Genomic DNA, 27,905 nt, shown 5'->3' on the forward strand with positions numbered 1-27,905 from the left:
AAGCGCGGGGAGAGCCGCGGCCTCAGGGCGGCAGCGGCGGTGCCGGGAGGGCCGGACCGGGCAGGCCTGTGCGGGGCGGACCGAGGGGTCTGCGGGAGCGGCGTGAGGTGAGCGGAGCGGGCAACGAGGAGCGGGATCGTGTGTGCGCTCGGCGCCGCGCTGGAGGTTGTGCTGCCGCCGGGGAGCCCGCGCTCCGCCCGGGACACCCTTTGTGTCAGTCCCTCACGCCGCCTCAGGGCAGGCGCTGCCCCGCCAAGCTGGGTTCCGCTTGGCGGGAAGGGACGGAGGACACCGGGCAGGGCGGCTGAGGCGAGGGCAGCGCTCAGGTGGAGCTGTCGGGGGGCGCTCCAGGGGTTGAGGTTCGTGTTGGGGTTAGGATAGGGGTGGGATTGGGATTGGGATTGCGGGAGGGCCGTCACCGGCACCGGGGCGGCTGCGGCGGCTCCAGCCGCGAAACCGAAAGAGTTTTCGGTGCTCGGGCGTTCCGTGCGTGGGTGCCGAGGCTCCGCAGCCGGTGCGGGGTGTCGGTAGCAGCGTTACAGGGCACGGTGCTGCTCGCAACTGCGGTTCGTGTACCCACCCGCCCACGTTCCTTTAAGGGACTTCCTTACATAGGTAAATATTTACGCTTTTTCTAAGTGAAAAACGAGACAAACATTGTGTCCGCACTTGAGTGACAGAAGGGATTCTCCTGCAAATCGTACTTATCTCTTCATGAAATGCTTTAATGCAGTTATTAATCTAAATACCAGAGCAATTCTTAAGTGTGAGCTGAACCGAGTTCTGCTGATCTACTACCTGGAAGGAGGTTATAGCAGGTGAGGGTTAGCGTCTTCTCCCAGGCAGTGAGTGACAGGAGAGGACAGAGCCTCAGGCTATGCCAGGGGAGGTTCAGGTTGGGCATCAGTAGGAATTCCTTCACTGGAAGGGTTGTTGAACATTGGAATGGGCTGCCCAGGGCGGTGGTGGGGTCACCATCCCTGGAGGTGTTCAGCTGGATGTGGCACTCAGTGCGCTGGTCTGGGTGACAAGGTGGTGTTCGGTCACAGGTTGGATTTGATGATCTCAGAGGTCTTTTCCAGCCGGACTGATTCTGTCATTCAGTGGTTTGATTTCTGTTTTGCTCTAGGTCTTTGAAATACTACCGAGACTTGGTCACCAGGGGGTGGATTGCTGAGGATACACCTCTGCCCTCTGCACTCAGGACATGGATGGCTGAAGGGCTCAGCCCCTTCCCTGGCTGCAGGGCAGCGCTGTTCTCCTTCCCACCATGTGACCTGGCACACCTGCACAGCAAATAGCTCCTTTTTTGAAAGGTAAATGCCACAACTGTTGGGTTTTCCCGGAATATGTGTATGTATGAGGAAACTTAAAGCTTGGCTTTATCTATTTTTGTTATGCCGAATAAAAGAAGTAGTTAGCATCTTTCTTTTTATATCGATAGTTCAAGAGTTCGTGCTTTTGCAGCCTTCCATTATCTGAAGGGGCCTACAAGGAAGCTGGAGAGGGACTCTTCATCAGGATCTGTAGTGATATAGGATGAGGGGAAGTGGATTCAAACTGACAGAGGGCAGGGTTAGACTGGGTGTTAGGAGAAAAGTTCTTCCCTGTGAGAGTGGTGAGGCCCTGGCACAGGTTGCCCAGAGAAGCTGTGGCTGCCCCATCCCTTGAAGTGTCCAAGATCAGGCTGGATGGGGCTTGGAGCAACCTGGGATAGTGGAAGGTGTTCCTGCTCATGGCAGGGAGTGGAATGAAATGACACTTCCAAACCAAATGATTCTATGAGTCCAGTGTTCTGTTGAATTTTTCAGACTAGCAGGATCTGAGATGATTCTGTTGCTGCTTAGTGAAGAATTTTTGTTTTTAGAGGAAAGCAATCTGTGGTGAGAATTTTAGCACGCTTTCTGTCTATAAAAGTAACAGACAGGAAAGTTCTGTGTAAATATCCTTTGCTTGTGACAACAGGGATTTGTTGACCTACAAATTTTAGCAGGAGATTAAGGAAGAAAGCTAATTAAACTTTGTGCCACTAGACCTAGATTCCAGAGACACCAGTAAAATAATATAAAGAGCTTTGCATTGTAGTTCTGGAAATTGTGCAATGTGTGGGTAAGGAGATTTTTTTTTTGTATGTAAAATGAGTTTTCATGCTTTTTTTCCTGGTTTGCATGTTTGACTTCAGTGCTTTACTTTTACTGTTTGCTATTCCACAGGCATTTTTTATGTGCTGTCCCTTTAATGCTTTAATCTGTTCAACTGCATGCACCTGTATCTTGTAAGAACACCTGCATGGAGGCTGCTAACGAGTAACTGAAATCCTGACATTCACCACACTTGAAAATTGGGTCCTGTTATGGCTGAAAGGAAATATTCTGCAACCTGAAGGCTTTGGACTTTAATTCCTGCTTCTTTGTACCCCCAGAATGAGCACATGCCGATGGTGCACACAGAGTGGTGCTGACACCACCGAGTTCCTGAAGCACTATGCTGCTCAAAGACTGTCCCAGGAAGATTTTGAAGGATCCAATGATGACCTCTGTTACTGCCTGGAGTGTGTGGTTGAATACCACAAATCGAGGGAAGAATGTCCAAGGTTGCATGAGGTAATTAAGAGATTAACTAAGAGGCTTCTGTGGTCCAGCCTCAGCATAGGGGGAGTTTTATGCAGGGGTTGTGTTTAATTGGGTTTTGGGAATAGGTTGCATTGCTTTTGAACTGGTTTGGGTTTTTATGTGGAGTTGCAAACTGCTGATTGTAAAACAGAGACCCTCTTGTTTTGCATATATTCAAATTGGCAAGAACTAAAACATTAGTTGTAAGTTGCTGACTAGACACTATAGCTTGGACTTCTTTTGTGCTGTGGTGGTTTGTCATCTGAAACAAAGAACAGCTGCCAGACTAACAGCTCGTTTCTTTAATGTATTTTCTCTTTTCCGCTGGTTTCTCTTCAGCTTTTGGGTTGTTCCTGTTTTTGTTCACTTTCACTTCTCAGTCGTAGTTTTCTCCTGTTGTTTGAATTTCAGAGATCTGACCTTGCAAGACCTTGCAATTAATCAAAAAAATTTTAGCCTCCTTTGTAATCCTCCCTTACTAGTATACAATTTTATATTTTTGGAAAGCTTATTTTCCCATCTGGGAATGTGAAGTATGTGTTTGTAGCTAATTGATCATAATACAGGTGTCTAAAAGGTTGCTCTTTAGATTGGTCAGCTAGATGTCTCTGGAGTGTAATTCCATGTGACTGGAAGTTCCATAGACTGGAAATAAGAGAACTTGGACCCTACTGCAAGTTCCTTTTTGTGTCCATTTACTGCAGTGTAACACAGCAGTGAATAAACTTGGTATCTAATTGAGGTTGGGAGCAGTTACTTAAGATCAATGTTAAGTGAGTGAATCCCTACAAATATCCAGAAAATCAGTCAGTCTTTTTGCATTGTTTATATTCTTTTCCTTCCACTAATTGCAAAATCTGTAAGAAGGCAAGATTTTAGAAATGCTTTTCCTATCTTCCTAAATACGATCTTTTCCTGTATTGTATCTTTCTGTGTATTGGCCAGTGGAACAAAGCTTTGTGACTAAGCTGTGTCCTGAAATAAGTATTGAAAGGAATATGACTATTTAACAGAATTATGAAATTGCTTCTGGTTTGAAGGCTATCCTTTTAAAAGTGACTTTGTAGTCTTAACTCTAAAGTGAGAGATTTGGACTTTGCATAATTGAATTCTGTTTCAAAGCTTTAGTGTTTTGGACTATGCGTAGAAAGAAGCTTTTCAAAATGAGATTTCTCATTTTCAAAATGAGATTTCAAGTTTTGAAAGCATAATTAAGATTTCTGTACGTGATAATCAATGTCCTCAATCGCTTTCTTTACAAGTCCACTTTGATGGTTGTTTTTCCCCACTGAATAGGACTTGTGGGACTTGGAAACCTCCCGCCTTGTTGCCCACATGGAGAAATCCATGAATGAAGAAACAGGAGAAGATGATGAGTTGTTTCTGATAGATGAGAATGGGGAGACACGTCTGTCTGGATATGTGGGCCCAAATTTTGAGAACAACCTGCGAGTGCCCCTGCTGGAAATACTGAAATATCCCTATCTGCTGCTGCATAAGAAAGTCAGTACGTATCTGATCACATCCCTTTGGAAGGGAATGGTGGTGTTATACTGAAGAAGGTGAAAATAAATAGTAGTTAAAAGAGTGTGTCAATGTCTATATTTATTTTGATGCTAAATAAATTTTTATGTGAACCTGTAGATTAGTCCTTACTATAACGGTGTCTTACCCTTTTAGGTGAGCTGTGTGTAGAAGTGCTCTGTAGAATGGAACTAAGCCACGACTCCTTTCAGGTCTTTGAGAAATACCCAGGAATCTATCTCTTTTTGGTACACCCAAATGAGGTGGTAAGTTCCTTTTTCTGTTCTGCTGAGTTCCAGTCAATCCTGGTTTTGTGCACCATGTTAATACTGAGGGCATTGAGTGCTGTCTTTGCATGGTTTTAGAAAATCTGTGTGGTGCATTTATCTGTAAATAAAACATGACATCTGTTACAGTATGCAGTTCTCTCAGAAAATCTTGGTCAGTAACATGTAAATAACATGACATTAGTACAAACCAATTGCTATACTGTTGCACACGAATCCTAAGGAATTTTCTTTGTAGGTATTACCCTGAATTATAGCTTCCTTGTCACCAACATAATCTTGTACGTAAAGCAAGCCTATTTCAAAGATTATTTTGAAGACTTATTTTTAATTACTCTATTAATAAAAATATGCCTTTGTTCCAGTTGTAATAGCAGTGCTTCCTCTTACAGAATTGTGGTTTTATTTGTTCTTTTGATTAATATATAACTTTTATTTCAATCCTTAGATTCGTCGATGGGCCATCCTAACAGCAAGGAATTTAGGGAAGGTTGACAGGGATGATTACTATGACTTAGAGGAAGTGCTGACTTGTTTGTTCAAAGTTATTGAGTTGGGGCTTTTTGAGAATCCAGATATTTACAGCTCTTCAATGTTTGAAAAGGGTAAACTCATCCTTCTGCCAGCTCATTTGTATGATACAGCCAACTACAAGAACTATTGGCTGGGTGAGTACTTATGATCAGAAATGAATTTGTGTAGTCTCCCTTTTGTAAGCACTTCTTCCAAGTCAGAGCTCTACAATTTCATAGGTGCTGTGTATTTTTTCAAATATATAGACAGGTTGCTTCTTTTTTTTCTTCTGTAGGGATCTGCATGTTGCTGTCAGTGCTGGAAGAACAAGCCATGGATTCTTTGTTACTGGGCCCTGAAAAACAAAATGATTTCATGCAGTCTATACTTCACACTATGGAGAAAGAAGCAGCTGGTAACTAATTTTGATGCTGAGATTAAGACAGTTTATAGCCCATTTTTCATCTTTATCAAATTCCTGGTTAAGTTCTTGGTAGTGTAATGAGAGGTGGTTATAAATGAGTCCTGTTTATCTTCTGGAAGGTGCAATATTTGGGTAATACTGGCAAATACTGGAAGATGACATCCAAAGTCTGAAGTGGAGAAGGGATGGCAGTGCTTTTGCCAAGTCTGACTTGGAGGCTTTGAGAGGACAAATCTCCAATTTCTGTCTCTATTTTCATTTAATGTACAGGCTGCATGTGCATAGAGAATGCACGTTTCATTGTGGCATAAAGTTTGAATTTTGAGTCCTAAAGTAAAGAAACTCCTGAATTTCTGCAACTTGCCTTAAAATTTGACTCTTCCATCTGTCTTTTTGAGGGGACTCCCTTTTGCAGCTGTAAATTTAGAATTCAGATTTAGTAACCCCATAGGTTACCATGGCATTGTCTGGGAATGGCCTGTGAGCTCAAGACCAGGATTGCTTCTTAAATGAGCAGATCTTTATAAACTTTGTGTTTATTGAGGATATATTTTCTTATGTGAAGGAGTAAGAACACTTGAAAGAACCAATTGCTTTTATTGTAAATGTGAAGTATAAATTAGCTCTGTAAGTAAAAGAATAAACAGCTGTGTAAGTTGTGCCACTTCTTAGTACAGCCCTACAAAAATCAGTGTGAAAGAATCAGTTTCATAGAGTTGGGAAACATCAGTATTATTTAATATTAATAATGAGCATTCAGGCTCCTGTTGATGTAAGACTGCATAAGGAGCAGTGTCTCTGTGTAGATAAGAGAGTTTGACTTTTTAAATTCTTTCTTCAGGTTAAAAAGTACAATTGCAACTTATTAGAATACTTTTATATTGATATTTTAGAAAGATCAATGAGAAGCAGCTCTTGCAATTTCTGCTTAGCCTAAGAATGTCCAGGATTTGCATTTCAACACTCTCCCCTGTTGCTGTTGTGTTTCAGACGATTCCACTGACCCCTTCTGGCCTGCCCTGCATTGTTTCATGGTTATTTTGGATCAGCTCGGATCTAAAGTTTGGGGTCAGCTTATTGATCCTGTCCAAGCCTTTCAAACCATAATAAACAGTGTGAGCTACAACAATGAAATCAAAAATATTCGCAGTAGCTTTAGGAGGTCAGTTCTTGTCAGTGCTGCTGTAATTTGTGTTGGGGGAGGGAGATGGCAATTAAAAAAATACCATGTTTCCAACTTCAAGCAAAGAAAAGTTGAAGTAGGTCTCCTAGAATTGTGAGGTTCTTTCAAAAAAAAATATATGCTCACTTCTTTTTGGCAACCATCATGTCTGTGTTAAACTTGTTAGGATTTTTTTCCTGAATTGGGAAGACTGTTAGTTAACAGTGCTTATTTAGTGCTACAGCCAACTTGCACTGAAGGGTTAATGGAGATTTTCCATGTCTGGGATTTGGTAAATTTATGGGAATTCCTGAATTTTCAGTTGATGGCATTCTGGGCATTTGTTCTATGTACATAGGCAAATCCATGACTCAGTAGAAAACTTTTTCCTGAGACAGTTGCTTCCCCCACCTCTTACAAGCTGGATAAAACAAGCTTTACACTTTTAAATATGGTACCTTTTCATAGGTATGGCTTATCACTGACAAGTTCTAATGGTCACTTGGTATCTGAAAAGCAATGTCTATCCTGACTTTTTTAGGGTTTTAATTGTGTGAGTCTGTAATGATTTGTGTTTCTTTTTAGGACAAAATCTGAACCAGAGTCAGACTACGGTGATGACATGATTTCTTGCAGTCAGATTGTGTATAATTACAACACAGAAAAGCCTCAAAAGGTATTAAACCAGCATTTTATATTCCTGTTCTTTGAACTGTAGTCACTGAATGACATTGTCAAGAATAAACATTTCTGAGTGTGTTCATCTCTTGATGTCAATGTGTTGCATTTATGAAATGTCTTTTAAAGGCTTTAAATGTGTTTTTGGTTCTCTGAGGTTAAATTATGCCAGCATGACAGTGTCTTTGAATAGTTCACAATGATTTTTAAAGGAACTACTACTTCACACCAATTTCATAGATAATGTTTTAGGAAATTAGTTCCTTATACATCTGTGGACTCTTTATTTTTTGCATTTTTTAATGACTTACGTTGGGATGTAAGAGATATTACCATTTAATGAACATATATATGAAAGAAAGTAACTTCTATGGCTACAAAAAAGGTGCCATATTACACTGTGTAGGTGTGCATGTCACTGAGGATGTTGTGTGGTGAATGTATTTTTCAGGACACTGGATGGAAGGCTGCCATTTGCCCAGAGTACTGCCCCAACATGTATGAAGATATGCAGACCCTGGCTAACATGCTTCAGTCTGACATTGGCAGAGATATGCGTGTCCATCACAGCACGTTCCTCTGGTTCATCCCCTTTGTTCAGTCCCTTATGGATCTCAAGGACTTGGGTGTAGCCTATATAGTAGAGGTCATCCACTACCTTTGCTCAGAAATCAAAGACATCCTCATCGAACGAATCCAGCAGTGCGACAAAATCTCTGAGTTCTTCCTCCTCATCTTAGTGTCCATTGTTGAGCTACACAGAAGCAAGAAGTGCCTGCACTTGCTGTGGATCAGCTCCCAGGAGTGGGTGGAGGCAGTGGTGAGGTGTGCTACACTTCCCAGCAGAGCCTTCACGCGGTGCAGTGAGAAGGCGCCGGGGCTGTGTGCCAAGGGCTCGGGCGCGGGGCTGTTCCAGGCCCCGAACTCGGTGCAGCACGCCTGCGTGCAGCTCATCCGCAGCCTGCTCAAGGAGGGCTACCAGATCGGCCAGCACGCCCTCTGCAAGCAGTACCTGGACAAACTCAACCTCCTCCTGCGGGGAAATCGAGCTGTGGGGTGGCAGCTGAGCAGCCAGGAAACCCAGGAGTTGCAAACGTGTTTAAAGCAAGTTATAAGAAGTATAAACGGCAAAGCACTGAGCACCTCTTTGGCTGGAGGAAGCAGTTCAAACTCAACAGCTTTGCCAACCATCTCGATAAAGCACGAGAGGAATGCATGTGATGATGGATACAAGATGAGTGGACATGAGAGAGAGGACCTTTATTCACCATTTGTCATGTCAAAGGAAGGCAGAGATTGTCAAGAGAACCCTTTCCATAGGAGAAGGAATGCCTGGGAAGAGGAATGCAGAGATGCATCTAGAAGTTCAACAGCTTGCACATCCACAGAAGGCCTCTTGATGCATATTAAAAAGGAACCTGATAACCTGACAACTCAGGAGTGTATCTTCCCACAGAACTCACTGGCAACAAAAGAAGGTGGGAAAGTTCAGGAAAATAGGAACTATGATCTTGTGGCAGGGCAATGCAATGCGGATGATCAATGCTTTAATTCAAATGCCCAGCATTCAGATTTCAGGAGAGGCAGAGAGTTAGAAATCAAACACGAAGCAGAACCCAGAACGCCACCGCATCTGTCTGCTCAAACTCATCTTGATTCCCTATCTTCAAGGAATTGCAAAAGTATGCAGGAGACAAGTGTAAACAGTGTGTTCCAGTCCACACTGGTCCCTACTAAACAGATATCCAAGGAAGCATCGCTAGATTCCTCTAACTCTAGAAATGAACCTGGGGTGCAGGGGAAGGAAGATGACAGTACTTTGCTTTTAGGGCGTAATGACGCCTCACCAAAAAAAGTATCAACAGAAGAAAAATCAGCTTCATCGTTGATGTCTTTCTTTAGGAAAAACTCTAACATGCAAACTTCAAACCAGGAGCAGCCTAATTTAAAAGACTTGGATAAATATGACTGCAAAAATCAAATTTCTGAGACCTGTAGGGATAAAATTTCAGCATATGGTTATTTTCCATTTAGCTCTGAAAACAAGAGGGATATGATCAGGCCACTGTCAGTGAAGCGTGAATCAAGTGACAGGTTGTTTGAGTTTTCGGAATATTTCAAGAGGGAGAACAGTTCAGTGGGGAATAAAGAGGAGGATTCTGTGAAGACGGTTTCTAAAGATGATGCTATATCAGACTCCCAGGTTGATAGAGAGCTCAGTAAATTATCTTTAGCTGCTTATGCCAAAAGCGTCAATTTTTCTGTTGTGTCCAGCCAGGAAAGCTCAGCGTGCCACAATGTCTCTGATATTAGAAGGAAAGTGAAAGGTACTGTAAGATCTTCCAATGAGGGCCAAAGTACCAGGTGTCCCTGTGGTGCAGATGGCCCTAACAATCAAGTCATTGTAATTTCAGACTCTTCTGATGAAGAAAAAAGCGTGTCTGACAAGGAGGAAACAAAAACCAAGAATGAAAATGTGTGTGCAGAGCAGTCTTCAGCTTCCAGCAGCATTTCAGGTAGTGGCACTAAAAGAGAATCAAAGTCTCCAGGCTCTCCCACATTACTGGATGATTGTGATTCTCAGTACTTTGAATTTGAAACAGAAGCTGAGGTTTTTTCAGCTTGGCAAGATACTCAAGCGTATGCTGTGGAAACAACTCAGGAGTATAAACAAGATCACGTTAAACCAGCAGCTGAGAGGAGTAATTCAGATGAGTTCCAGAACAGTAACTTAGATTTATGGGGTTATGATCTGGATTACTTAAGTGATGACACCATGGAAGAAGCAGCAAGCTCGATAGAAAAGCAGACAGAGGATATTTCTCATCAGAAAGTAGTTGATGATACAAAAGAAGCAACTAATTCAACCTTGCAAGAATCAGTTAGTAAGGAAGATGCAAAAGGTCAGCTGGAGAAATGTGTAGACAAAGGTACTGCTAAAGGCTTCACTCTGGACTCAAAATTGCCTGAACCCAGAGCATCTACATCTCCCCGCTCCTTAGCTTCAAAGTTGGCCCTTAAGAAAAACAGCACAAGCCCACGGAAGGCCACAGCAAAATGTAAATCAGCACCGGCTGTTCAGAGAAGTCCTAAAAAACCTCCAGTTGTTAAAACAGCCAAAAATAAAACACCACTTCAAAGCATGCCAGAGCGTTCTCAGCCTGGCAGGTCAATGCCTGCTGTGGTTCCTCCAAGAAAAGTTCGGCAGAGTCCTGCTCCAACATCAACTGTGGAAAAGCTGGGCCTGAAGAAGGGCCCCCGCAAGGCGTTTGACTTGTCCCAGCCCTCCCTGGAGAGCCTGGCTCTGCTGCGCAGCCACGGCAAAGCTGCAGGCAGAATTGGAGTTGCACAGAAAAAGAGGACCCAACAGATCGAGGCTCAGCGTTTGTCTGTGAAACATAATAAAAAACTGCTCATCTGCCAAGACCTTCGCTATTCAAGGGAGGCGAGGTCCAAAAGAAGTGCGAAAACTTCTGCAGGAAGTTTGGAGAGCAGAAACAAAGTTACCAAAGCGGGTGCAAAACCTGTGGAACAAAAGCCTCAAAGTTTTGAATTGGCATGTCTTAAAGAATCTGCTGAAAACCAAAGGGAGAAAAAAAGAGAAGAGACTGCTTGTCCCTCTGCCAGCGAGAGAAAATTGGAGAGCCTCTCTATGGAGGAGGTGGCAAGTGCCTCTAAAATGCCTCGTTCTTCAGACTGGAACAGAAAATGGGAGGGTAACAGTGTGGTGGTTCCTCCTGTCCCTATGGATTCAAGTATCTCTTCCACTGCACTTGGAGATGATAAAAATGAGTCTTCAGGAAAAGATTGCACTGTCCTGCCTGAGTGTGAGGTGAAAACTTCAAAGCAAAATGGGTGTAAATCAGATGAAAGCAGTGACGAAGGTGATGATAATCTGTTTTTAACTCAGTTAGATCCTGTGGATATGGAGTTATGCTCTCAGGAGGAAAGTGTTCAAGATGCTGCTGTAAGTAGCAAGACCCCAGAGGAAATGGATGTTGATGAAACTCTTCAGCAGAACGAACCCTCAGCTGTTAGGAAATGTAGCTATAAAGACTGTATGGAAAAGGTGGAAGAACCTGGAGAATACTGTAGTAAACACAAAGCCACCAGCCCAGGGGCAGATCACGTGTTTGCCAAGCCTTCTCTCCTGCCACCTAAAATAAGAAAGCCTTCCACTACCAAAATTTTCAGCTCAGCAAGTTCTTCACGGAACGCAGCCTTCAGCAAAGATCTTGAGGATGTCCGAAAGTTACCCCCACCTTCAAAAAGCAAAGTGAATGCGGCCAAACCGGTGGTGGTCAGGCCACCACTGTATCCAAAACCTGCACCAGCAGGAAATCCAACGTGCAAATCTCCAAGTTTCAGTAATGTACCTCAAGCCCTCAGTACCAATAATGTTCTCCAGTCACAAAATAGACGCTATGACAATGCTTCGAATATTTCCAGAGGGCCTGGCCGAGAAACCTACTCCTCCTTTCTTGGTGCTCAGCAGCGCGATTACAGCATTTTTGTTAACCAAGTCCTAAAGTGGACTTACGAAATGTTTGCAAACTTCAGCCACTTTGGAACTCCCAAGAATCTTCTGCAGTCCGTAGTAGCCTCTGTTCCTGTCCGATTTCAGGGCTACAATGACTATTTTAATACATTTTTCCCCTTGATGATGCTCAACGCCTTTGAAACAGTAAGTAGCTTTCTGCCTTTTGGTTTGTTTCATCAACACTGCTAAATTTTATGGAGCGATCAAAACCTGGTTTATGTCCTCTATTTACCTTTGAAAATGTTCAGATACAGATCAGAATAGAGGAATGATTTGGGGTAGATAATCCAAACAGTTGTGTTTAGGACTGGGGACTACCAGAGTTATTCGGCTCAGTGAAGTGTTTCTTTTTTCCTGGGTGTGCACCCACAATAAAAGGCGTGACAAAAGATGTGCTTCCTCTCTCTATAGCATATAAAGTTTAAACCAGAAATCTTTTAAGAAACTGAGATCTTTCAATGACAGTGTCTGTAAAAAGAGGATAAATACTAATGTTTTGGTTTCTGTTGAGAAACACGAGAGAATAGGTTAATCTAGGAAGTTTTTTTTTTTTTCCTAGTCTTTACTGGTTTATAGTTTAATAGTGACAAAACACAGTATTCTTTCAATCAGTGTCCGAATGCTTTCAAGTTCAGTCATTGCATCACTTCTATTGAAATAAGGTAGAAAATAAAGTCAATGCCAGATTAATATTGACATTTTAAGGTGAAAATGCAGTCAGGGAAAACTCAAGAGTAGTTGTGAAGAGCTTTAAGAAAGTACCTTAAATGGGTGAGTGGCAAGGAAGAACTTTTGTTTGCCCTGTGTGTTTATATGTAATGGGTATGCTTATGTGAAAGAAAAGAAATGGGTAGGACTCTTGGTAAATTTACTTGACAGTCTGATAGTTTCATTTATTTCCCCTTTGAGTCATGATAAGCTTTTCTTCTGATACACTAAACCCTTCAAAGTATTATTGTTTCCTTTTCAATGTGTAGCTGGCACAAGAATGGGTAGAAAACCAGAAAGTAAGAGAGAAAAGTTACTGCTTCTACTTACAGAACTTTTCTGCTGACATGAATACAGCACATTTTACAGGTGAGGGTTTTTTTGTTTAATAAAATCTTCTGATTTTCAAGAAGATGACGCTTTTTAATGAGCTGGCACTTGTAGAGTTTTTTTGTGTTTGCTTTAAATATAGAAAGGATTTCAACTTTGCTATTCTACAGAATGCACCTAAGAGAAACATGTATTTTGTAGGGAATTTGTGCCTTCCATATCTTTCATCTGGGTTTTTTTTCTTCAGCATGTTTTGATAAAGTTGTCCTTGGCTTGCTCTGTTTTTATATAATGCTGTGCTCAGGCTTAAGAGTGCAGGATGGAGTTAAAATTTTCACGATAATCTTTTGCTGTAACCTTTAGCAGCTTTAAAAGTGAACAGTACTTCTACAGTCAGAAAATAATTGTAAGCGTTTTCTTTTCAATGTTCTGATTTTAATTTGTCTTTTGGGTAGCTCATTTACGAGAGAGTGATTTGGCAAGGCAGCTTCATCCAAAGGAGGATGACTTAATCCTCTTGGTGGTCCACAAGGAGAAGGACACCTTTGGGGAAGAAAGTGGGATGGAGAACCACAAAGTGAATCATGTTGGCCTTGTGACACGATTTTCTCGTCCATCTGGCTATGCAAATAGTGAGTAACTGGGCTTGAAATAAAAATGGGATCCTTCTTGGTGCCATGAAATGCTTCTTCATAGCTGGCTGTTGGTAGTTGTAATATACCACTCGCCTCAGAGGAAATGGAGTTGTTTTTCCTCTATAGCAGGTCTGTTTCATGCTAGAAGCTTTATAAAAAGTCAGGAAATGAAGCTGCAGCCCTGCTTTTCATAATTTTTCTAGAGACTTCCTTCGGTGCAAATGTTACTGCTTCATGTAAAACCAGAAACTAGTGATGAGGAAGTATCTCACGGCAATACCATCCTACAAGTGCATGCAGAGCACAACGTGCCATGAACTTCTACGATCTCACTGACTAAAATTGCCACTCTCTTGGGAACTGAAACTGTTAATTTCCAGGATTACCAAGTACCCAGTACCTGCCTTATTAAAGCAGTGATCTGAGTAGTTGTACAGAGCACTAGTTTTTTTGTTTGGTCTTTTTTTTTGGTGGGGGTGGGGAAGTGTTGGGATTTTGCAAGAATTCACTGTTGATTCCTTAGTACAAGACAGCATCTTGTTCTGCTGAATTCATTGAGTGACTTACTGGAGTATCTTTCAGTTAATAATTTGGATAGTTTTTGAGTGAACAACTTGGTTTCTTGTTGTTCTTTAACAGGACAAAAGGAGCAGCAAACTGCCTGTCATCTTACTGTGCAAACCCGAGGCAATCTGTCGTTCTTCATCCATAAGCAAGTGAAGTGTGTGGTGGTTGGCTCCCTGGTGACCACACACAGGAAGTTCAAAGGTCTTCTGCTGCTGAGCAGGAGCCCCCTGGCTAAACCCATCATAAATCCAAGTTACGACGATTTCTGTCCCAGAGATCTGCCTGTAGCCTCAGGAAGTGCTGTAAGTCCTGCAGCTGGGAGTGCCAGGGTGCACAAAGAAGGCATTTGAGCCTATGAGTTTTGCAGGTCTGGTTTTTCGTGCTGGCTTTTGAGATGACCAAGAGCAAACAGCCAAGTTTTAAAAGCACTGAGACACTGCCCTTCTCAGAGCTGGCTGATGGGGTGGGAGAGGGGTCTGAACTTGCTCTGGTCTTTGTGCTGTATTGTTGTAGGTGTCCTTCAAACTGCTTTCAGTTTTCTTTCCCCTTACTGGGGAAGTGTTCAGGAAATGAAACCTATGATGAAAAGGGTACTGTAAATAAAGGTGTGGAGAGTGAACAAAACCTTTGTTACGACTTTCAAGGGAGGGTTTTGTGCATCTAGATAAAACCTAGAATCAAAAAGCTTCCCTGCCCTTCCAGCTTTTGAGTTATAGCTAGAGGGGTGAGGACATTCTGAAAGTACAGAAAATTGATGTGGAAGGTTGATAGGTTGATCAACAATAATTCATTACTTTTTTGCCCTGTCTATTCCTTCAGGCTTCATGTATGAATGAATACAATGAAGATCAAAAGAGAGCCATTGAGACAGCTTATGCCATGGTAAAGCAACACCCAAGACTTGCCAAAATCTGCCTTATCCATGGACCACCTGGGACAGGGAAATCAAAAACTATTGTAGGACTTCTGTCCCGTGTTTTGAGAGAAGTAAGTGAACATGATGGGATGGTCATGTGCTGGGGTTTGGTTTACATGAATGTACTATCTGGCTTCTCAATTTCAAATGAAAACAATCTAAGGAGCTTGTTTTGGTTTGTTGTTAATTAATCTACAGAACACTAGGAATGAGAAAACAGCTCGGGACAAAAATTCCAAGAGTAAGCCAAACCGTTTTCTAGTCTGTGCACCATCAAATGCTGCTCTTGATGAACTCATGAAAAAGATCATCATTGCATTTAAGGAAAAATGCCAAAACAAACAGGAGCCTTTGGGTATGGTTTGTTTTAAAATTCTGTTTTAATGTTAAATGGGCAAAACCTGGTGGAGGAATTGGAACAGTTGATTATGTACTGTACTTACACGCTCCTCTGAGCAGTTTCTTCCTCTTGCAGAACATGACTGGTACATCCTTGTACTGTTGTTAACTTTAATGCGCTTTTCTGAAAGGTGTATTGTGGTTTTTTTAATAAATGACACTTTGTTTTCTATAGACATTGACCCTTTCCTCATGCTGCTGGTTTAAGTTCACCAGTTTTTAAGTACTCTTTGGGGATTTGAACACAAGTCTTTTGCCTTTATTTTGAATTAAGTTGGACTTTGTTGGTCATGGGAAACAGACTGAAAATTTTCATGTGTCAGAACCTCTCATTTTTCCTCCTCCCAGTTTGTGACTAATACGAAGTAGATGAATTCTACATCTAGTTAGTGACAAGGGGGGAAATATCTGCATTGTAACCAAACATTAATTTGGTATTGACTTACCAACTGCATTACTTGATGGGACTCAGCATTGTCCAAGTTGGGAACTCTGGAAGTTTTAGATAAACCTGAGAGTAAGAGGTAGTTTTATTAATTCAAAATAACATTCTTAGTGTTAGCCACCACTAAAACCTGGGCAAAATCTTTATTTTTTGGAGTTTGGAATTACTGATTTTTTTGTAGCTGCATTTAAGTACAAGTCAAGTGCTGAAAACTCCAGATAAGTAGAAAAGGAAAAGCCTTGTTTGCTATCCATGATGTTTACATTTTTTTAACTGTCATAGCAAAGCACAGAGACAGTTGGAGTAATTTAACAGTATTTGGACTCTGATTTTGTAAACAGGAAATTGTGGTGATATCAAATTAGTGCGACTTGGTGCTGAAAAATCAATCAACAGTGAAGTCCGGGGGTTCAGCCTGGATAAGCAAGTTGAACACAGAATGAGTAAGTAACATGGAAAGCAGACTTTTCTTCAGTCTTCTCTAAGAGCTTGGTGGTGTTTTCCACATGGACCATGTGTTCCTGTAAGAAGGAAGATTTTTCTACAATAGTATTTCATGAAGCACTGTTTTTCTTAATCTTAGTGGGGAAGTGGTAGTTTATATATGAGCCAGAATCTAAGGAGAAGGAAAGAAATAAGCAAGGTGACTTTTTTCTTTAAGAAATTACATTACATACACGTTAAAGCCATCATTTTTAAGGAATGAAGCATTTGAGAGCTACAGTTGGAAGCAGTTCTCATTGTCTTCATTATACAAGATAAAACTCCAATAGAAAATGGGAAAACGCAGCAAAAAAATCAATTTGTCCAATTTGGAGTTACTGTAACAGTTTTTCTATTCCTCCTGTATGTTCTCCTTTGGTTTATTACAGAACGAAAGCCAGGTAACTGTGACCAGGATATCCAGAAGAAGAAAGAAGCTCTGGATCAGAAGCTGGATATGCTTTCTCGAGAGCGTGCCATGCACAGATGTGAGAAGAGAGAGGTAGCAAGACAATTTTTAATCCTATTTGGGTTTTTGTGCTCGTAACACCAAAAGAACTCTGATTTTTGATGTCACCTCTAAGCAGAACTGTCTCTTCACCTATTTTTTCAACTAATGGAAAAGTTGGTAGCACCATGAAAGGGAATGAAGAACTTCACATCAGGAATTTTTTTGTTTATTTATGCCAGTATTTTCCACTGGTTGATCATGCCACTTGTTGCTTTAGCATTCAGTAGTCTTCACTTGGTTCTGTCACCAATTAGATTTTAACATAACCATGTTTATAAATCTTAATGGTTTCATTTGATTGTATGTTTCAAAGCTCAGGTTTTGTTTCACTGAAAATATAGGAAGATACCTCGTGATCTAAGATTGTGGAATATGTGTTGCACTTGAAGTTTTCCTTTTTTTTTTTTGTCTAAAAATTTGGCATTTGTACTCAAATGAGAGTTTTCTGGTGGTAAACCAATTCCCAGTTGCACAAAAATGTAAGATCTGGTATTGTGTGTTGCAGAGCCTAAGTATGTTGACAACTTTCCAAGAAACTGATCAGCTTCTTCAGACACGTTTGAAATTAACAGACAGTCTGAGCAAGTCTAAATGTTTAGGAAATGATTCAGGGTGGTGTGGGAGGAAAGAAGGTATATGGGAAATGAGTGGTGCTAAAGGTGGTTTCTCTTTAATTTTTCCCCCATCTAGAGTCAAATGTTAAATGATGAAATTGGCAGACTTGCAAAGGAGAGACAACAACTTGCTTCTCAGCTAAAGGAGGTAGGAGAATTTATCTTTAATAAACTTCAGCTGATGTATTTTTATACTTGGTGTCCTTTAATTGTGGTGAAATTTGGTTTTGATGTAGCTGGGAGCATTTATAAAGTAGTGGGTAAATGGATCAAGGCCATAAACTTGAGTAAGTTACGGACAGGCAGCTGTGAAATCTGGGGCTACTCTGGCTGCATATTGGGAAAAAAGCCCAAACAGGAGCACTCACTGTTGCAGTTAAGGCTGAATTTTAACCAGGGTGTCCTGCTGTGCTTGAAGGTTCGGGTGCACTCCCAGAAAGTGCAGGCAGACATCATCCTGGAGTCTGACATCGTCTGCTGCACGCTGAGCACCAGCGGGGGGAGCCTGCTGGAATCGGCCTTCTCACGGAAGGGGCTCGATCCCTTCAGCTGTGTCATCGTGGATGAGGTCAGTGAAGCTGTTGGGACCTGCAGCCTCTTCCACCTCCACACCTGCCCTGTGCTCTGCTCAGGCAGCCTGGGGCTGTTTGGCTGCTGCTGGAGTATTTGTGGGTTGCCTGCCCTATCCTCGGTAGAACCATGAGGAGAAAGAATAATTTGTAATTGATTGTTTTCCTGACTTGTTTGGTGCTGTAATGGGTAGACAGCTTTTATTTAGAACCACACTTCAGCCACATTTTTTTGTTGTAGAGATTTCCAGATGGTTTGGTTCTATTTATATGTTTGGAGAGCTCTGCATATATAATAATAAAATAAATCTGTTGGTAGTTTTTTTACTAGAGAAGTCCTTCTTTTTCCTCTTTTTTTTTTTTTTTTTTTAATTTTTTTAGAAGACTTAAAGCATTTCAGTTATTCTGGCTGTGTTACAGAAAATTTAACATACTTCCCTCCTTTGCTTACAACTTCTACTTTTGTCCTGTTTGCATATCCAAAAGGCAGGGCAGTCCTGTGAGGTGGAAACACTGATTCCACTGATCCATCGCTGCAATAAACTTGTCCTTGTTGGAGATCCCAAACAGCTCCCTCCTACTGTCAAATCACTAGTAAGTGTTCAAGGTCTTTGCTTTTTTTCTTGCCATAGAGTACTTATAGTTTAAGAACAGTATCTATAGAAAATATTTAAAGAGGGAGAAAAAGATACATTTCAATGGGGCAATACAAGCTTCAAGCTGGGCACTTGGTTTGTGAGGGATGATGTGTTGTTGGCAGGCTGTTATCTCATTTTGGAAGCTTCAGTCACTACCCTGTTCCTTAAGGAGGATGAAGACTTCCTGTTTGTATGGGGACTTCCTGACCCTACAGGTGTTTTCTAAGGATAAATGTATAAAAGCATGTCCTTGTATCCACGTGTAACGACTGTTTTCAACACTCCTGATAAAGAAAGGAGGAAAGTCAGGCTGGCTTCCTTAGAGGGGTAAATTGCCTACAGGTTGTGTGTTTGTGTAACAAGATCCCACCTGGAAAGTCTTGCTTTTCATTACGGTTGGTGTTCAATTTTAGTGTTTTGTGACTCAGTAAGGGAAGTTGTCTTGCTAAAGATTACACACAAAAATTCAGATTTGTGCAGGTGGCCTTTACTGAGCTAATAAGACCAACACACGTAGAAAACTGAAGTGTGAGTAGTTGTCACTTTGTCAGCGATTTAGAAGTTTAAAACACCAAATACTTTGCCTGCTGGGGAATGAGGTCCCAAATGAAATCTGCTGTTCTCCCTGTGGCAGAAAGCTCAGCAGTATGGCTACGACCAGTCCTTGATGGCCCGTCTGCAGAGGCACCTGGAGGAGCACGTGCAGAGGGACGTGCTCCGCAGCCTGCCCGTGGTGCAGCTGACCGTGCAGTACAGGATGCACCCGGACATCTGCCTCTTCCCATCCAACTACGTTTATGGCAGGACCCTAAAGACTGCCAAGTGAGTAGCTCTCTGTTCTCCTTTCTGGGCAGGGGGTATTTCAAAGCAATTTTTTTTATGTCAGGGTGTTACTGTGAGTTTAAAAACACTTGAGGTTGTGGGAGGGGGAAAGATAGTTAATGGGAGGAAAGGTGCATTCCATCTCTATTAGTGGTGGGTGTGATAGATGAGGTGAGATCCCTTAAAACTGAGCATATACAGAGTGCTGAGAGTTCCTTTTCAGGCCTCAAACTATTTGGGTAGCAGGGAAGATTAAGGACTCTGGGGAGGAAAAGAGCTCAAAATTACAATCATGAAGTGGTTAAGGTTGAAAAAGACCATCAAGCTCAAGTGTCAGCTATTTCCACCATTAAACTATGTCCTCACGTGCCAGATCCACGTGATTTTTGAACACTTCCAGGAATGGTGATTCTCACTTCCCTGGACAGTCTAGTGCAATGCTTTACAACCCTTTCTGTGAGAAAAATTTCTTTATATCTAATCCAAACCTTCTTTGGTGAAACTTGAGGCCAGTTCCTCTCATCCTGGAGAGTTGCTTGTGTTTGATAACCATGACGTAAATTAATGAAGTATCAGTTCTTAGAATTTCTTAGTTGTATGGTTGCCTAGTGATGAAAATGTTATTTCCAGGGCAATAGAGGAGAACAGATGTTCTTCAGATTGGCCATTCCAGCCATACCTGATTTTTGATGTAGCTGATGGTCGTGAGGAGCGAGACAATGAGTAAGTCCTGCATTCTACTCAGCCAAAGTTTAGATTTTCTGAGAATTAATTGCCTACAGAAGAGTTGTCTTCTCTCCTCTGTTGTTCCAATATGCATCAAGTAGCTAGAACTGCATTTTCCAGCTGATATGATTTAATTTTATGAAAAAAAGAGGTTGAATGGTTTGGGCATTTTTTAAAATCTGAAACTGGTTTTAATCCTGGTGTCTCTCTATTAGATGCCAGTAAATGCCTGCAGTCTCTGCTAACTTCAGCAAGAGTTTGAGTTCATGATTTAATCAGTGACTTTCCTTTCCCAGGTGCACACTGAGGAGATACCAGGAGGTGGCAGGCTCAGTCCTCCCCTTCACCTGTTCTGCAAGGAGAGCACAGCTGGGAGGTGCATGGGAATGTGGAAGTGCAGCTTTTCAGTGTCTGCACTTCCCAGGCTTGGTTAGCCCCTCATCAGGGTCTGCTTGCTAAGATCTTGAGCCTCTGTGTGAAAAAAGCTGCAAAAGTTCAAAACAGGGGCTGTGACTCAAAATCCCCCGTGAAACTGGGCCAAAGCATTGGATTGAAAAGATCTCTCAAAGATGTTTCTGTAACGTTTCCATTGTGTCCTGTGCAGCTCTTACAGCAATCCTCGGGAAGTGAAGCTGGTGATGGAGCTAATTAGAACAATTAAAGAAAAAAGGAAGGATCTGGGCGTTCGTCGCATTGGAATAATTACCCCTTACAGTGCCCAGAAAAAGAAAATTCAGGAACAACTAGAAAGTGTGTTTAAGAATAACAGGTAAAGAAACAACAAGCTTTCAAATGGGCCTTGCATATTAATCCTTTGTTTATCCTCTTAAGTAATGGCAAAAAGTCTCCAGCTTCTTTCTGTACTGCTAAAATTTGTACTTGGTTGTGCCTTTAAAGGGGACATGGAACCCTTTTGCTTAAAACAGGCACAGTCTCCTTGTGCCATTTCTTAGTTATAATCTGTATACATGTTTTGGTTATAGTGCTGTTCTGAATAAGCTGATTCAAAAGACCCTAAAATTCCACGCTGTGTGGACCCAAACAGATTTTCAGTAATGATGCTGATCTCAGAACAGTAAATTCAGCTTTAGGCTCATACACTGAAGGAGAAACTCGCCCTGGGTGGGTTTGACATAAGCATTAAGGATAGTGTTTAGGCTCTTTGCATCACTGTGTTGCTTAGAAATCCAACTTGGAATTAGCAAGCTGCTGAATTATGTTTCTTCAACAGCCCGGGAGAAGTGGACACAGTGGATGCGTTCCAGGGCCGGGAGAAGGATTGCATCATCGTGTCCTGTGTGCGGGCAAACAGCTCCGAAGGCTCCACTGTGGCATGTATGCTGGCCAACAGCACCAAAGGATCCATTGGGTATGTGTCCTGCAGTGATTTGCAATCCCATTTCCAGGGACACAGTAGAGAAAGTCATATTTTTTAATAGGACTGGTAAGAAAGTTACAGAGAACAAGTCACTTCTACCAGAATTAAAGGGTATCTCAGTGCATGAATTGGTGTTCCTGGTTTGAGAAGTCTGAGCAAGAGGGGCAGGGAAATGCTGGTGATGTGCTCTGTATTATGTGCTGATCCCTTTGCACAGCTCCCTTATCCTGCCACTGCCTGCATTTGGCAGGATTGGCCTTGGGATCTTGGCTCTTTGCATTCTTACTGCAGCAGTTACTGTTCTTGTGGCTTTTGGCACACCTTGTAACTTTCTGAATGCTGTTCTTAAAATGAAACTCCTCTTCTGTGGATGATGCTGTCCCGTTAACATCCATAAAGGTCTTGTTAACTAGTTGTATATGTCACTTGGAATGTGATGTAGCAGACTCGGATCTGGGATTTGTAGACAAACGTGCTTATCTTAGCTAGGGGGAGATTGGCAGGAAGTCTTAATTCAAGATTGCAGATTTCCTAATTTTTTATGTTGGTTTTTTCTGTCTGAAACAGAAGGAACTAAACACTGAGTGTGCCGTTTACCCCCAGAGCGCTTCCAGCAGTTGCTGATTTGTTTCTCTAACTTGCAGATCACTTTAGTTTAAAAAATGGTAGTGAAAACATGAAATATGCCTTCTTAGAGTTCACTGCCTTTTAAGTTAAACTAGGGGAAGTCTACTCACATAAACAAAAACCTTTGTTTCCACGTACCAGGTCTCACTAAGCTGCTTATGTTTCTTTGATACTCATTCTCTGATTGCAAGAAAAATGGCTTTTAATTGTGCTGATCTATGATACTTTGGGAAAAGAAAGAATCCAAATCTTGGAGTAAACAACAAAAATGCCTTTTGAAGATTTCTTAATTTGATTGAGTTTGGGAATGGAAGGCATCTGGAACCTGCCAGTTCTTGTGGCTGACAAGAGACTAAACCTCTGCTCTTTCGGCAGGAACTTTCCAGCTTACTGTGTTTATACATTAATATATAAAGGTTTATATGTTCAAGCTTTGCCAGTGCAGTGCCTTAGCAGCTGTACATGCTGATGGCTTGGACATCTCTCTTTCAGGGTCAGGTGTCCTTGGCAAGGTGTGATGGGATAAGTTTGCCACACCCTTACCTATGATCTTGTAGCTTGAGTGAAGTATTTTGTTCTCCAGGGTTGCTAGTCCAGCATTAAATTTACTCTGAAAGTAACTGGGAGAAGAAAACACCAAAGGATGACAATCACCCCCCTGCCCCCTTCCTGAGAAAATAATCTTCTTGGCTTTCAGTTGTAAAAGCTGTCAGGAATATTTAGTAGCTTTTCAAGGTCCCCTCTCTTTCATTTGTTAAGATCTAGAGAACTCTCTGTGCTGCTGGATCCACTCCCCTGTTTGCTTCCTGCTTCTCTTATTCCCTGCACTGTCTAGAGTTTTTGAGGTGGCTCGGTGGTTTTTGCAGCCTTCACTGCAGGGTTGTGAATTTGCTGCAGAGGTCTCAGTGCAGTGACCACAGAGCCAGGCACTGATAGTGAACCTGCTCAAACAAAGTTGGACTTTCGAGCTGTGGATGTTGTTAGAATAAGCAGTGCATTTTGGAAGCTTTTCCATTAAAGTAGAAATAGTTTATATTAGTCTCATAAAGCTTTTTTTGAGTTTTGGTAAATGAGTCCTAACAGAAATCAACCTTTAAGAATACACTTAGCATTTGTTTAGGTTTCAGTATCTTGGTTTGTGATCCCTGAAAACCAAGCTAGGGAATTTTCCTAGTGCAAAACCAAACTTCTGCAAGGATATACTCTCCCCTCTTGAAGCATGACAAAGCAAAAGTCTGCCTTGACCTGCTTCCAGTGCAGGTCACCTTTAAAATAAAATATTCATATGCACTGTTCAGTACTTCAGTAGGGTGTTTTCCCATTAATCATGCCAAATATTATTAATGTGTTTCAGTTCAAGTCAAAAAGAAGCTTAAAGTCTTGATAGGTGAAGTGAGGTTGATGTCCTCAGTACTTTGAGGAACGTTTAAGGAAGCAGTGGTTGGCATTAAGAGGGGATTTGCTCTAAGAAAGGAAACATCAACATCAACAGCAAGAGCTGGAAAGAATTGGAATTCCCTGCAAGGAATCAGTGATGAAAGAAAGAAAACACAGTTCATGCTCAGCCCTTCACGTAAGGCAGGGCTGCTGCCCCGGGGTCTGGGGATGGGGAGGAAGTGCTGCCATTAATTTCAGTGACATTTAGTTTTATGTCTTTTACTCATAACCCTTAAGCCTTGTGGACGAAGTAGTTTAGGAGCTTAGTTTTTGTCTTGTCACTCAGGTTTCTGGCAAGCCTCCAGCGGCTGAATGTCACCATTACCCGAGCCCGGTTCAGCCTCTTCATCCTGGGCCGGCTGCAGACGCTCATGGTAGGTGCAGTGTCAATGGAATGGGCTCAGTGTCAATGGAATGGGCTGAGCACCGTCCTCAAACCTCTCTAGTGCCAGGGAATAAACTGTCTGTCCCGAGAGTCCTTGATTTCTGTGCTTTCCCAAGGGCGGGGGGTGCGGGAGCGTCTGGGGGGGGGGATGGTGGGGGTTAGTTCGCCGCTAGGGGGCGCTAAAGCCCCGCGGCAGTGAGCGAAACCCCTGGAAATTGAGCAATGGTCATTTTTTGGAAGTTCTGATGGTTCAAAGTGCCTTCCCTGTGTTACAGCAGCCAGAGTGTCTGTTGCTGTTTCGCACCTGAAACATAAGATTCTTCCATTCCAGAAGGAACATAACAGTGGTTTCCATGACAGTTGTGTCAGGTACCTTGATTAAAGAGGTTGTGCATCCTCTGACACCTCTGTCCATTTGTGTTGATTTCTTGCTGATAACAGGTCTTTCTTGTTTTTCTTTTTTTTTTTTAAAGGAAGATAAAAACTGGAATAACTTGATTCAGGATGCTCAGAAAAGAGGCGCCATTATCAGGACAACAGAAAAAAATTACAAGAAAGAGGCTCTGAGGATTTTGAAGCTCAGGCCACCAGGACAGCTCCCAGCTGTCCCAGGAGGGACAATATCTTCTGTGGCACAGGCTGGTTCTTCCAGTGGCAAGAGGAGGGAGCTTGGAAATTCTGGGAACAGCCCACGGGAGCTTGCTGCTGGCCCTGGCCATGCAGTACCCCAAGGAAGCCGAGGGCCCACACAGCCTCCAGGGACTCCGTCTGCAGATTCCAGGAGGGAAAATGCCCCTGCACCCTCCTGGGCTTCAGCTGCAGATTCCAGGAGCGGAAATGTCCCTGCATCCTCAGGGGCTGCAGCTGCAGATTCCAGGAGGGGAAATGTCCCTGCACCCTCAGGGGCTGCAGCTGCAGATTCCAGGAGGGGAAATGTCCCTGCATCGTCAGGGGCTGCAGCTGTAGATTCTAGGAGGGGCAGTGCCCCTGCACCCTCAGGGGCTGCAGCTGCAGATTCCAGGAGGGGAAATGTCCCTGCATCCTCGGGGGCTGCAGCTGTAGATTCCAGGAGGGGCAGTGCCCCTGCATCCTCGGGGGCTGCAGCTGTAGATTCCAGGAGGGGCAGTGCCCCTGCATCCTCGGGGGCTGCAGCACTTGCTGCCATTCCAGAGAAACCACGGGACCCAAGGCTGGCAAGCCTGGCCAGTCGAACTGAAGCCAAAGGGAAAGAGCAGCCCTTGAAGGACGGCCATCGGTCAGCCCAGAGCAATCCAGGATCAACACCACAGCAAGGCCTGGACGTGTCCTCAGCTGCCAGGGATCAGATTTGCAGAACAGAAAATGCCAAGAAGGCCCAGCAAACACCAGGACAGTGCAATGTGTTTTCCACAACCCCTCCCACAGCTCAGCATGAGGGGGACCAGAGAGCAGCTGTGTCCAAAAGCAGTTCCAAAGCCCCCAGTGAAGGAGGTCAGAGCAGTAGCAGTGAGTGGAACAGAGACTCTCGTGGTTTATCAAGGAGACCATCCCAGGAATCACCAGAGAACACAGAATCAAGCTCTGCCAAGAGAAGAAAGATCTTTCCCTGACTTTACTATTGGCTCATTACTGAAAATCTATTCCCAGATTTCTGTCTAGCAGGGACTGTATTTTAAATTATTTAGCACAGCTGGAACCCCCTTATATTGATACAAGTACTATCAGATCTCTTTCCCATCCTGTCCCTAATTGTGGAGGGACTTAATACCTGACAGATGGTACCTTTGAGGTTTTGAAAAGAGAAGTTGGGTAGCTGCATTGCTTGAAAGAGCAGTGGGTTTAGTCATCTAGGAAGCTGAGGTTGTAAATGTTTAAGGATGTATATTTGTACAGTATACAGAATTATTTTAAGCTATTTGGTAGTTTCCTTGTGTAAATGCTAATTTCTTAGAGATGTAATTTTTTATGAAGAACCAGAGTAAAGCAAAAACAAAACCCAACCCCCAAAACCCAAAAGACAGACTTCTTTTCCCTTTGCACTAATATGTCTAATTTATTTCACAGCGAAACTGAATGTTGAAAATGTGGTAGCGGTGGTTCTTGCTCATGCTCCACTACTGCCTCAGGAAGGAGTGAGGCAGATGTACATTGGTTGAATGGAAAGAATTCTACTTATTTTGTGTATTTTATTGCCTGTTTTTATAGGAACTGAAGAGTTTTTGTTGTATATAAACGTGCCTTGAGTTTTGCTCTTGCTGCTGCTCTATCAGTTGGAATCCCTTTCTTGTTGCAGTGGCAACACAATCTGCAGATTAAAGCCTGTGAGGTCTGTTTGGTCCCACTGTGTGAGGAGGAATCAACAGCACTGTGAGATCTTGGTCCAAGATCTAGTTAACAGTTATTGGTAATATCACTTGAGTTTCTTTGTATGGAGCTTTTGGAGATCCACAGGGATAAAAAGAACAGGTAGTTCTTTCTAGGTGTTACTACTGGCTTCTTCCCACTGTGCTGATGAAGAATATGCAGCCACTATAAGAGGACGGCAAAAAACCAAATTATTTTTAAGAAAACCTTCCTCTTGTTATAACATTTCACAATAAAAGTGGAATTATTTCTACTAAGAATCCCTTTGGGTCACTGTGAAGTATCACCTTTTGTTTTCTGGAGCTTGTGCGTGTCTCGGGAGGTGAAGAGCAGCATTTCACATGCACTGAGTTTTGTGTGGAGATAACCTGAGAGTGCAGCTCTCAGGGAATGGAGGAGCTGCAGTGTTGGTATCAGTTGGGTGCACGGAGTGGGCCGGCTTGTACCATCTCCAGGTGTGTGACACCCTGAAGCAGTGTCCTGCTGTCCCTTGTCACTGACATAAGCAGCGTTGTGGCAGTGGCTTTGCTGGAGCAAGCGAGCCACAGTTGAGCCACAATCCTCAGTTCTGTTTTCTTTATTGCAGGGATAATTCCAGCTTTGTCCTTTGAACCCTCTGCCAGACAGGTCTGTGTGGTCCAGTTCAGGGAGATGCCAGTGCCTTACTGGGCAAAGCACCAGGTGCTGGTTCAGGCTGTAACTGCCAGGAAAACTCACATCCCTAATGCATCCAAGCCTGAAACAAATGTGCTTTACTGGTAGGAGCTGCCTTGGAGGTGTGTGGGGAGGCTTTTATTGCTGGCTGTGCCTGTCCAGCTCATTGTGCTGTGCAGGACTGAATGTTTCAATGTAATGGGAAGAATCTGGGAGATCCCTGTGAGGTGAGATCAGCATCTGTGCATTGTTCAGCTTTAGTTATTTGTTATGTTGCATTCTGAATCGTTCAGTGACCCCTGACTCCTCCTGGCAGCCCTGTGTGCTCTTCTCCAGCTGGTGTGATACTTGTGAGGCTGCTGAGTGACTCTGACCTTACCAAACTGGCCATTTCAGTCACTCCCCATCACAGACTCCATACCCTGTGTGTTATTTCCCTTTATGTTAATAGGAACATTTAAAAACTGTCATCTTCCAAGCCCCTTGGCTCTCGTTGGCAGGGCTGTGCTGCCCTGCCTGCTGTTTGTACTTAGCACATTAAGAGGCTGCTGCTCTGCAAACCCCACGGCTGTGGAAGCCATTTGGACTGTCTTGATGTAAATAAAGTGAAGCTGGCAACAAAATTAATGAGGAAATGCTTTTCTGGTTATGAAATGCAATTTAGTCACAAGAATGTTTCTGTGAAACTTGTAGTTCTCTTTCTCCTTACTCTGCATTTCAGAACATGTTCTGAGAGCAGTACTTGCCACGTGCTGGAAGGAATTTTGTTTTAACATCTCATTTTTGTTGTACTCTATAATGCCTGTATTTTTCCATAAATCATCTTGGAGGTGTGTTCAGTGGCTCAGACCTTTTTGCTGGTTTAATACTAGATTTATCTGACTTACATTGTCAGTCTTCAGCAGTGGATTATTGCTGCCATATCAGTCTGTATCATTAGTCCTGTATTTGTCAATAAAAAATGCTTGGGTTATTGCA

The 27,905-nt window shown here is 42.7% G+C and overlaps 1 protein-coding gene across 2 annotated transcripts; it reads left to right on the plus strand.

Moving 5' to 3' along the window:
• SETX (senataxin) lies at positions 1-27,905 on the plus strand. Of its 2 annotated transcripts, XR_004244036.1 has the most exons (27): positions 1-107; positions 1,130-1,316; positions 2,423-2,603; positions 3,909-4,119; positions 4,293-4,402; positions 4,872-5,091; positions 5,232-5,351; positions 6,351-6,522; positions 7,108-7,198; positions 7,652-11,884; positions 12,718-12,817; positions 13,234-13,410; positions 14,053-14,282; positions 14,800-14,967; positions 15,095-15,251; positions 16,082-16,183; positions 16,613-16,725; positions 17,425-17,496; positions 17,767-17,916; positions 18,404-18,511; positions 19,190-19,377; positions 20,008-20,100; positions 20,708-20,872; positions 21,335-21,472; positions 23,832-23,919; positions 24,206-24,299; positions 24,404-24,469. XR_004244036.1 is itself a non-coding variant. In XM_032130423.1 (26 exons), the coding sequence occupies exons 3-26, from the start codon at positions 2,424-2,426 to the stop codon at positions 25,517-25,519; spliced, it is 8,502 nt and encodes a 2,833-aa protein (XP_031986314.1). In that variant the 5' UTR covers positions 1-107; positions 1,130-1,316; position 2,423; the 3' UTR covers positions 25,520-27,905. The 2 variants fall into 2 exon arrangements, 1 of the variants encoding a protein (XP_031986314.1); XM_032130423.1 differs by lacking the exon at positions 24,206-24,299 and having other exon boundaries at positions 24,404-27,905.

The sequence above is a fragment of the Corvus moneduloides genome, chromosome 21, assembly GCF_009650955.1.
Source record: "Corvus moneduloides isolate bCorMon1 chromosome 21, bCorMon1.pri, whole genome shotgun sequence".
NCBI classification, from domain to species: Eukaryota; Metazoa; Chordata; class Aves; order Passeriformes; family Corvidae; genus Corvus; species Corvus moneduloides.

What these genes read in the sequence shown, in the direction of transcription:
- SETX (XM_032130423.1), top strand. Translation starts at nt 2,424, where the DNA reads ATGAGCACATGCCGATGGTGCACACAGAGTGGTGCTGACACCACCGAG. An exon ending in CGTGAGGAGCGAGACAATGA is followed by an intron (nt 20,101 to 20,707) that starts GTAAGTCCTGCA and finishes TGTCCTGTGCAG; the next exon opens with CTCTTACAGCAATCCTCGGG. An exon ending in AGTGTGTTTAAGAATAACAG is followed by an intron (nt 20,873 to 21,334) that starts GTAAAGAAACAA and finishes TTTCTTCAACAG; the next exon opens with CCCGGGAGAAGTGGACACAG.